General features: G+C 45.4%; 1 protein-coding gene across 2 annotated transcripts in view; it reads left to right on the forward strand.

Moving 5' to 3' along the window:
• The window catches only part of LOC308577314 (angiopoietin-related protein 2-like), a 31,822-nt gene extending 20,278 nt beyond the window's left edge, over positions 1-11,544 (forward strand). For both annotated transcript variants that reach the window (XM_081177408.1, XM_081177407.1), the window contains exons 3-6: positions 718-883; positions 5,499-5,689; positions 6,690-6,960; positions 8,118-11,544. In XM_081177408.1, the coding sequence (XP_081033534.1) occupies positions 718-883; positions 5,499-5,689; positions 6,690-6,960; positions 8,118-8,311 (822 nt within the window). In that variant the 3' untranslated portion in view covers positions 8,312-11,544. The remainder of the gene's footprint in view (positions 1-717; positions 884-5,498; positions 5,690-6,689; positions 6,961-8,117) is intronic.
• Positions 11,545-11,687: the final 143 nt, after the last annotated feature.

Raw genomic sequence — 11,687 nt, forward strand, 5'->3', positions numbered from 1 at the left:
CTCTTTACAACCTTTTCCAACGTGGGCAATGAACACTGGGAGAACCCTTTTTGTGTCGCTGCTATTTGCCCATCTCCCCCCTCACTTGCCCACGACGACTTCAGTCTATGGAATTTTCATTCTGCCCTTACAAGGCATCCGTCTTTTAACGTGGCAGCATTGCTCATGCTGCAAAACTCCCTGCCTGTTAACAACAAGCAGGCACCATCACTGCAATGCTTCTGATTGCCTGATAGAAATGGCTTTCCTTTTGGTAGGCCTACCAAGACTTCTATTATGTACTTTTATTATGTATGTTTTTAAAAATTCTTTAGATTTTGTCTATATTTTTATAATTTTGTTATATCTACTTGTTTTTAAAGTTTGCTGATTTCATCAGCATTTTTGATAAATATTTTAGTTAACCTCAGCTGTCGAAATTTTCTTGATTAAAAAATAGGATTAAGTGGTCTATAAATGTTGTTAATTTTAAAAAATGGCTCTAGTGGAGTTAGGACAAAATACAGTCGGTCCTAGTCTAGCTTTTGGGTTTCCTGAAAGCATATTTATCACACTTAGAACTGCCACCTTATTTTCTGGTTGTGCTCCTGTGCCTTTAAGAGCCACTTGAACATGCTCTAAACCCTGCTGCCCTTGAACTAAATGATGCTACACTCGAACTATACTCTTTTAGTTCTCCTGTTTTTAGGGTGAGTTATTTCTCCTTTCTCTCCACAGCCCCCCTTGGTGCCAGTGGTGCCTCACAACCCTGCAAGCATCGCCAATGAGAGCAGGGTCCATTTTGATGCCGTCAATGACGTCCAGCGAGACCGGCCACACAAGGCGGCAGTGCCACAGGGCGGTACTCTTCAGCTACCTGCTGTCGTGCCCACCAAATCCACAGGTCAGAAAGAGAGAGCAAGTCTATTAGGAAGCAGCAGGGCAGAGGCTGTGCAGGGCAAATGCCAACAGCACCAACCTCTGCCGCCATGAAGCCTAGTTCACACAAAGAACCAATGAGATGGTAAAACCACTCCTGTGGATAGTGGATTAACGTTCCTCTCTATAAGAGCTCCCTGCACAGAGAACCCAAGAGGTCAGGCAGACACGTTTTTGCCAGCTTTCTCTCTATTATGCTACTTTTGTACCTGCAGGGGCTGTAGGTCTAATGTCTCCCCAAAACTCAAATGGCAAGTGCTTCTGTTTATCTGACCCCCCAAATATCTTTGGAGTGTTAGCACCCCAAATTTTGCTGGCATTACCTTCTTAAAACAGGCAAGCGACTGCTAGCTACCACTGTGATTATTCCATTGCTATCTGCTGTCCCTGACAAAACATTTAACTGATCATCCTGGGCTCTTAGCAAACCATCAACCTAACAATTACTCAGTTGATGGTTATTCCGATGGTCTAACATCTGAAACAAATCCAAAGTACCTATTTTCCTTTGGGAAATGTGACAAGCTATACACTCCATGATAGGGTAGCCTGTGAATGGTATCTCATTTCTCCGCTTTCCTCCCATTTATGTCATGGGGAACTCCTGCTCCTTCCCTGAGGCATCTGCAGCCAAGAGCCAAGGAGGACTGGTGTGGCATACACAAGCAAAACCACCGCCTTCTTAATTTGGGATCCTCCAGTCCCCTGGCCTAGTACTGGCATTTGAGTGAACTTCAAGGAGCAATTGCTAGTGGAGGGCCACTGATTTATTGTCATAAATTTGCATACTGAAGGAATGATCGCTGGGTGTGGAGCACATTTCCGCCCGCAGTCAAACCACAGCTGTCTGAACATCATGCCCTCTATCTAACCTTTTGCTCTCTTAGTAGTCTGCCATGCCCTGTCTGTGACCTTTGTCTCTTTCGATTAAACATTGTGCAAGGGGAAACAGGTGCCAGAATAACCTGTACCACCCTTCGATCTCAGGACTGGAAGATGTGTAAAGGTCACAGTCCAAAATGTATCTGTCTGGTTTTGCATATTGTGCCAATAAAAGGAGCTTCGGCAGAGCTAGCTGGCAGCTTGCCTGTGCACAGGTCACCTGCATCCAGCCTCCTGTCATCACCCGTTATTCCTACACATACCATTAGCTACTGCAAGCCAGATAGATAGAGGCAGTTGTATCTCTTACTGGTGGGCAAAACCAAAAGGTATGTATATCACAGTATGCCTGCCCCTGGGTCTTACCTTCCTATGGCCTGTGGCCGACTAATGCTGGAGGCACAAATCTGTTGGGACTTGTGGTGTGCATTTAAATAACTGGGACCTGCATAGGAGCCTTGCAATGCTCTCATGTACACTTACTAAATGAAGCGCCTGAGATTCTACTAATATATCTTCTACTAATATATAATAATATACCTCAGGTAAGCTCATGAAGAAAGCTTTTATTTTCCCACTGGTGTTTGGAAGACCCCTGAGGCATTTGCCTGATGAAGAATTCTATGAAACTCAAAAACTTACACAGCCCTTCACCAACCCAAATTTGGCCAATAAAATGTGCATTTCCCCTGCTTTGTTTCTCTTATCCTTTATGAAATGTTTTATGTTACAATAAACATGTGAGGTAGATTAGCTCTGACAGAGAGTGCTTCTAAATAGGAGCTCAGTGTTGTGATATCACAAATGGATTTCTGGCAATAGGTTTTTCCTTTTCCTTTTTACATATGGGGTGGCATTTTTATGCCAACACTGTTGTGTGGACACTGGAAAAAAAACTTGCATGCATGAGAAGCACAGATCCCATCTGGAAATACCCAAAAAGGCCATCCAAGTGAGACAGGGCATCACCCTATCTGTGCTACAGAACTCAATGATAACCTCCAAACTAGCCCCTGTAATTAGCTGCCCCTACTTTGTTCATCACGGGTGAACATGCGGGTGGTGCTGTGGTCTAAACCACTGAGCCTAGGGCTTGCCGATCAGAAGGACGGCGGTTCGAATCCCTGCAATGGGATGAGCTCCCGTTGCTCGGTCCCAACTCCTGCCAACCTAGCAGTTCAAAAGCACGTCAAAGTGCAAGTAAATAAATAGGTGCTGCTCCGGCGGGAAGGTAAACAGCATTTCTGTGCACTGCTCTGGTTCGCCAGAAGCAGCTTAGTCATGCTGGCCACATGACCTGGAAGCTGTACGCCGGCTCCCTTGGCCAATAAAGCGAGATGAGCGCCGCAACCTCAGAGTCATTTGCGACTGGACCTAACGGTCAGTGGTCCCTTTACCTTTATCTTGTTCATCACACAGTGTTAATCATTAGGCGCGAGTGATCATGCTCTTCTGAAGTTTACTATACAGCGGAAAGGAGCAGCCAAGCATACTAGGACTCAATTTCTTGACTTTAAGAAAGCCGACTTCATAAAACTTAGGGAAGTGCTGGGTGAGATCCCATGGACAGTAATACTAAAAGTAAAGGGAGTTCATGATGGCTGGGAGTTTGTTAAGAGGGAGATAGTAAAAGCACAACGTCAGGCAATACCAATGAGACGGAAACATGGAAGGTGCTTAAAGAAGCCAGGGTGGCTATCTAAAGAACTTTTAACTGAGTTAAGATTAAAAAAGGATGTGTACAAAAAATGGAAAAGGGGGGAAACCACCAAAGAGGAATTCAAACAAATAGCCAGCACGTGTAGACACAAAGTCAGAAAAGCTAAAGCACAGAATGAACTCAGGCTGGCTAGAGAGGTTAAAAGCATCAAAAAAGGCTTTTATGGGTATGTTCGTAGCAAAAGGAAGAACAAAGAAACAGTGGGGTCACTCAGAGGAGAAGATGGTGAAATGCAAACAGGGGACACAGAAAGGGCTGAACTCCTCAATGCCTTCTTTGCCTCAGTCTTCTCCGATAAAGACAACAATGCCCGACCTGAAGATTTTGGAGCAAATGATTCAGCAAAGGAAACACAGCCCAGAATAACTAAGGAGATAGTACAAGAATACTTGGCTAGTTTAGATGTATTCAAGTCTCCAGGGCCAGATGAACTGCATCCAAGAGTATTAAAAGAACTGGCAGATGTGATCTCAGAACCACTGGCAGTCATCTTTGAGAATTCCTGGAGAACAGGCGAAGTCCCGGCAGACTGGAGGAGGGCAAATGTTGTCCCTATTTTCAAAAAGGGGGAAAGAGAGGACCCAAATAATTATCGCCCAGTCAGTCTGACATCAATACCAGGGAAGATTCTGGAGCAGATCATTAAGCAAACAGTCTGTGAGCACCTAGAAAGGAATGCTGTGATCACCAATAGTCAGCACGGATTTCTGAAAAATAAGTCATGTCAGACTAACCTGATCTCGTTTTTTGACAGAATTACAAGCCTGGTAGATGAAGGGAACGCAGTGGATGTAGCCTACCTTGATTTCAGCAAGGCATTTGACAAGGTGCCCCATGATATTCTTGTAAAGAAGCTGGTAACATGCGGTCTTGACTATGCTACCACTCAGTGGATTTGTAACTGGCTGACTGACCGAACCCAAAGGGTGCTCATCAATGGTTCCTCTTCATCCTGGAGAAGAGTGACTAGTGGGGTGCCACAGGGTTCTGTCTTATTCAACATCTTTATCAACGACATGGATGATGGACTCAAGGGCATCCTGATCAAATTTGCAGATGACACCAAACTGGGAGGGGTGGCTAACACCCCAGAGGACAGGATCACACTTCAAAACGACCTTGACAGATTAGAGAACTGGGCAAAAACAAACAAGATGAATTTTAACAGGGAGAAATGTAAAGTATTGCACTTGGGGGAAAAAAATGAGAGGCACAAATACAAGATGGGTGACACCTGGCTTGAGAGCAGTACATGTGAAAAGGATCTAGGAGTCTTGGTTGACCATAAACTTGACATGAGCCAACAGTGTGACGCGGCAGCTAAAAAAGCCAATGCAATTCTGGGCTGCATCAATAGGAGTATAGCATCTAGATCAAGGGAAGTAATAGTGCCACTGTATTCTGCTCTGGTCAGACCTCACCTAGAGTACTGTGTCCAGTTCTGGGCACCACAATTCAAGAAGGACACTGACAAACTGGAACGTGTCCAGAGGAGGGCAACCAAAATGGTCAAAGGCCTGGAAACGATGCCTTATGAGGAACGGCTAAGGGAGCTGGGCATGTTTAGCCTGGAGAAGAGGAGGTTAAGGGGTGATATGATAGCCATGTTCAAATATATAAAAGGATGTCACATAGAGGAGGGAGAAAGGTTGTTTTCTGCTGCTCCAGAGAAGCGGACACGGAGCAATGGATCCAAACTACAAGAAAGAAGATTCCACCTAAACATTAGGAAGAACTTCCTGACAGTAAGAGCTGTTTGACAGTGGAATTTGCTGCCAAGGAGTGTGGTGGAGTCTCCTTTTTTGGAGGTCTTTAAGCAGAGGCTTGACAACCATGTCAGGAGTGCTCTGATGGTGTTTCCTGCTTGGCAGGGGGTTGGACTCGATGGCCCTTGTGGTCTCTTCCAACTCTATGATTCTATGATTCTATGATTCTATGATTCGGTCCCTGTTCATTAGTTTTTCTCTTCCTGGCACAGGGCCATGGCGTGACTGTCAAGCAGCTCAACAGAATGGGCAGACCAGTGGCATCACCATGCTACAACCAACTGGTGCCCGGGGAATCATCCAGACCTGGTGTGACCAGGAGTATGATGGGGGTGGTTGGACTGTCATCCAGCGGCGGCAGGATGGGTCGGTCAACTTCTTTATCACCTGGCAGCACTACAAGGTGTGTTGAGGATGTGGCTCCAGGTGCCACATGAAGGGGAGAGCAAGGAAATGAAGGGGTCCAAGCTTGTGAGGAAAGCTGGGCAGGGGGAAAAGGGGGACCTATGGGATGCAGAGGGTCACTTGGGGTTAGAGTCAGAGATCTGGAGGCTCATGGTGGAGCTGGGACTTATAGGCTGAAATCAGAGTCACAGGTGATAGGTGATACCAGAGGCCAGGTTCAGGGATATTCAGCCTTCAGTTTAGTTGCCCCAAGTTGAATTTGTAGGAAATACTTGGGGATAGGAATTCCTGATATGCAAAAGGTTTGCAGCAGCACACCTATGAATCTGGTCTTGACACAAAGCAAGGGTTACTCTGCCACCTGCTGTGATATGTCCACTTAGTCAGATGGAGGCAAAAACACATTAAGTAATGGACTGAAAACATGAGCTAAGGCCCAAATAGATGTGATAATGAGGGCAGCCATGTTTGTTCAGTCACATGGCAATCCCATTCTTGCAGTGTGTGTGTGTGTGTGTCTGTCTGTCTGTCTAGTCTTAAGATAAAAATATGTGATCTTTCGGGGACCTGCTGGCAAAGTGGACCATAGAATGCTCTTATCAGGAGACCTCTGTATTAAGGGGTGAAAGCTTCCTAGATTTCTCCAGTAGCAGAGTCAGAGCCCTGCACAGAATCTCGTTTCTTAGCGGGAGACTCTGCAGCCTCTGACTCTCATGTCTTGCTTCTGGACTCGGGTCATCACCACACATGGCAGCTGACTTTGGGCATTGAGCTAGCATGGTGTATGTATGCTTTGCTGATTTCCTGCTGCAAAAGGATCCCACATATCTCTGCAAGAGAGCTAAGTGTGCCACAGGCCCCAAAGTGGTCTGGGAAGGAAGTAGGAGTATTAGCTCACTCTTCTACCCTATGGCTAGCACCAACTGTTCCCCTACAGCCAGTGCCCACCTGCTAACATCTTACTTGCTGTGTTTCCCCCTGCCCTGCTCCACCTTCAGAATGGTTTTGGGAACTTGGAAGGAGAACACTGGCTGGGTCTCGAGTTCATTCACTGGCTGACTCGCCAGGGCTCGTACGTGCTGAGGGTTACCATGGAAGACTGGAGTGGGCGACAGGCATACGCAGAATACAGCACCTTTGCCCTAGAACCTGAGAATGATTTCTACCGGTTGCGACTGGGGCGCTATCAAGGCAACGCTGGTGATTCCCTCTCCTGGCATAATGGCCGACAGTTCAGCACCCTCGACCATGACCATGATGCTTATTCAGGTAAGGATGCAGAAGGGAGATGGCTAAAAGAGGACACCAAGAGCTGGGGAGGAAGGTGTTGTTTGTTCCTTATCTTTTTATCACTTTTATCCTTTTTTATCATCGATCTGGACTGATTGGAAGGGTGCCTGCCTGCCCTGCTGCATCCTCCTCATGTCACCCTCCATGCCCCGACCCCCAGATGTGCCCGCCTGGGCACTCAGCCGCTGTGTCTGAAAGTATAGAGAAGAGGTAGGCAAAAAATATAGTATCCAAGCAAAGCGGTTGTGGAAGCAAATCATTATTCCTACAGTAGCTATTAGACCTGTTTCTCTTGTATCAGATTCCGAGAGCATGATATTCTGCACTCCAAGGAGCTTTAGCTCACAGCTCCAAACTCTGTCTCATTTGCCCACAGTATTCAGAACTGCAAAACTGGCTCTAAACTGTTTCTCTTCTGATCCCACCAGCTGGAGGGTGCCACCTTCCTAGACTGATGGATGCTGCATTCTAAAGCTGGAGAGAGATTCCCAGCCATCAAGAGAACTTTGTCTGCTTATGCTAGCTCCCAAGTATTAAGCAGACACCTGGCTAACAAAGGGCAGAACCCTTAATAGCACTGTATGGAATCCACCTATGAAGTCCAGACCTCTCACGGAGACACACTAAGAAGAGCCTCAGATGATGATTGCATGGTTTGAGTCAGTTCATATGGAGAGATGTGGTCCTGGAAGTATTGTGGTTCTGAGCCATTTAAGACTTTCTAGCTCAAAAGCAGCACTTTGAATTCGACCTGGAAACTAATTAGCAGACAGTGCAATCAGGACAGGATTGGTGTAATATGCTCAAACCATCTTGTCCCAGTGAGCAACCTGGTTGCCAAATTCTGCAGGGGTGGGGAACGTGTGGCCATCCTTATGTTGCTGGATGACCTCTCTCATCCTCCCTCTCCACTAACCATGCTGCCTGGAGCTGACAGAAGCTGGAAATTCCCCAACTCTATTCTAACAGCATCTGATTTCAGGATTTGATTCATGGGCACAGCTGCCCCCCCCCAAAAAAATCAATAGAAATACATAGCTGAGGTTCTGCCCCCCCCAAAAAAAAATAATAATCCTGGCCATGCCCATGGTTTGATGATAAATTATCTATTCCCCACCCCTCTTCTTTTCCTACAGGCAACTGTGCCCACTTCCAGAAAGGTGGTTGGTGGTACAATATGTGTGCCCACTCCAACCTTAATGGTGTCTGGTACAAAGGAGGGCACTACCGAAGCCGTTATCAGGACGGGGTCTACTGGGCAGAGTTTCGTGGCGGTGCCTACTCACTCCGCAAGGTGGTCATGATGATCCGGTCGCCACAAGACACCTGATTTCTGTACCTGGGAGTAAGAAAGGATACATACCAAGGGCAGGTCTAGATATTTAAAAACAGGAGTCACTGAGCTCTGAAAGCTCACTTGCCATGTTCTCAGTCAGACGTACAGCCTCCTTCTCAAAGCAAGCTCCTTCTAGTGCCAGTGACCTGTAGAAACTGTGGGTGCACTATGCTAAGGGGGGGGGGGGCTTGTGGCATTCCCTGAGCAGTTGTCCAGATTTTAAAAGAACATTTTTCCCTTTAAAAAATAACTGAAAATAATTAAAGAAGGTGCCAAATGATGTTTTAAATGTACATGCAGCACCTTAAACAATTAACAGTCAGCACCTTTAAAAAAATTGGAAATCAAAAAGCGAAGAGGGTGTTCAGCAAAACTGAAGAGAGAATTAGCATATGGGGGGGAGGTGTTTGTTATTTTCAGTGGGTGCTTCTAGGTGGGGCCTCCTTACACCTACATGTTTTTCACAGTGTCCACATAAGTGGCATCAAAATGCTAGCCTGAACTTTCCACCTCATTAAATTTGGATTTATCGATTTTGGAGGAAATCCAGTGAAGTTAAAAACAAATACTGTAAACAAAACAGCTTGTTGCCAGAAACCTTTGGTACCTGAACGGCCTGCAAGCACTCATCTAGAAACACATGTTTTAAATCTGACGACACATGTTTTAAATCTGCAGTTTTATACTTACATACCTGGGAGTAAGCCACACATGAGTCAATGAGTGGAGGTGTATAGGACTGCATCATCTTCACTCTCTACAATCCAGGTGTAACAACCCAGTTTGTTGTGACATGTGAAGCCTTGGGGGTTGCATTCTCCCCATCACATGCCAAAAAAGGAAATAAAAAACTTCAGTTCCCCTAATTAGAAGCACAGTTTGTTGCTGTGTGCAAACTTTGCAAATGACAGTGTGTTCAAACTATGATTTCTTAACTATCCAGGATTATGTGGTTTGTTCCATGCTGCTGTATACTCCTCCCTCCCCACATTGTGGAACTGGTTACTCTTGCAGAGGCTGAAACACCCTGTGGTAGAAAACAACACTGCAGCCATTTAAGGATTGCCACTTTCATAATCCCAACAGAAGCGTCATTAGCACTGCTGTAGCAGACTCTGGGCTCATCCAGAATTCTGTGCCGTGTTTCTTGGCACAAGTGTGTACTTTAAAGGTCTGTGTCCAAGCACTTTTTCGTTTTTGGTTGCCCTAATGCTTTCCCTGCAAAAACCCACGCTCTACTGCCGAGTCTGTGCAAACGGAAATCACAAAAAAACCCAAATTGCCATTTGTTCTGAATCAGCGTTAAAAAACGGACATTTGTATACAGTGGTACCTCTGGTTAAGAACTTAATTTGTTCTGGAGGTCCGTTCTTAGCCTGAAACTGTTCTTAACCTGAAGCACCACTTTAACTAATGGGGCCTCCCACTGCCGCTGCGCCACTGCTACGTGATTTCTGTTCTCATCCTGAAGCAAAGTTCTTAACCCAAGGTACTATTTCTGGGTTAGCGGAGTCTGTAACCTGAAGCGTATGTAACCCGAGGTACCACTATATGCCCAATTGCTATGTGAAGGTGGCAGAGCGAGAAAGTGAGGAGCTGGGCCTGATGGTAAAGTCCTGACAAGAGGCTTCCCATTCATGCTATAAACTCTAGAGTTAACACAGTTCCTGGTGATCTATTCTGATTGGAAAAGGCTTAAGGAACGGGCCTCCTCATCCTTTTATCAGAGATGGAAACCTGAGGCACAGTAGAGCTAGCGGTGAAAGAAAGCCATGATTTCCACTCCAGTCTGGATTTGACACAACCAGCACTGTTTCTGTTCCACTACAGTTCTGTTTCTGCCAAATATTATGTTATTTATCTTGCTGTCCATTATTCAGCTTAAGGTGCATAACTTGTGTAACTGACAACTGTTTATGTAAGCTACATAACTTACATTCATTTCAATGTAAAGGAAACAGCAAAATACAACAATAATTAGGCATTAATTAGAACTCACAATATATTATACAAATCCCATAAATGAAGACAAATGTATTTATTTTGCATAAACCTATTTTGTTCACTTAAATTTGAAATTTTCTGGCAAAGAAGTCCACAATCTGCCCTAAAAATAAAGTATGCAAGTCTATTAGTTCTTTCGGATTGGTTGGGTATACTTTTTTTGACTACTAGCAGAGTTCTTCCAGGTTGTGAATGTCCTTTGATAAGGCACACAAACCCAGCCTCCTGGACACAGTGGAACCTTGGAAGCCGAACGCCTTGAAACTCGAACGTTCAGGCCCCCGAATGATTGAAAACCGGAAGTGAATGTTCCGGTTTTCGAAGACGTTTGGAAGCCAAATGTCTGGCACGACTTCCAGTTGAGTTCAGTAACCCGCTTTTATCCATCCTTCCATCCTGCAAACTCCCAAACACGCTGGCGGATTCTTTCTTGGCTCCTCCGCCTGCGCTTGATCTCCTTGCCCAATCTCCCAGCCTGATTCCCCTCCACCCCAGCCAGATCTTGGCAGCCTGCTGCCCATCCAAGGCCCTGGGACTGTGGGTCACTGTATGGATTCCCTCCCCTCTTGAAAATGTTTGCGTACTTTCTCCTCTTCCTCACCCTCGTTTTTTCCGGGGTTGCTTCCCCCTCCCCCTTGCACAGAATGAGACTCTTTCACCAAAGCCTTTTCTTACCAGACAAAGGGGTCGTTTTATTTTGCAGGAGGTTTAAGGGTTTGTGTTGCTTTGTTTTCCGTGTATATTTTGCCTTTCGTTGATGTTAAATTTAGAGCTTGCTGTTTAGTGTAAAGCATACCATAGATCCTCCCTCTTCAGAAGACTAAGGCTGCCTTTTCAGGGCCTTTGAGTGACTCTTGTGGTGTATTTTTTTAAAATACAACCACCACCACCCCACCCCCCGCTTTGCAATGCTGCTTCTTCTATTGTATCCCTACATGAACACACAGGAATTTAAGACTCCAAACAACCTGAGACTTCAGTTCTTCTGAATGCAGTTATTCCATAATTGCTCTGAAGTGGTCTCATTGTCTCCTTACAGAGTGCTACACTGAGGTCTGTCTGTTTTCGGTACTTATTTTGCATTTTTGTGGCTTTTTGTTTTGTTTTTGTGACTGTGTGGAACCCAGTTCAGCTACTGATTGTGTGACTGCAGTACACTGTTTATTGCTTTCATTTGATGGATCCGTGGTCTCGTTATATAGTAAAATTCACGTTAAATTGCTCTGCTAGGGGTTGTTTTTAAAAGTCTGGAATTGATTAATCCATTTTGCATTACTTTCTATGGGAAAGCACACCTTGGTTTTGGAACGCTTTGGTGTTGGAACTGACTTACGGAACGGATTAAGTTTGAGAACCAAGGTACCAC

The sequence above is a fragment of the Podarcis bocagei genome, assembly GCF_964188305.1.
Source record: "Podarcis bocagei genome assembly, chromosome: 17".
Taxonomy (NCBI): domain Eukaryota; kingdom Metazoa; phylum Chordata; class Lepidosauria; order Squamata; family Lacertidae; genus Podarcis; species Podarcis bocagei.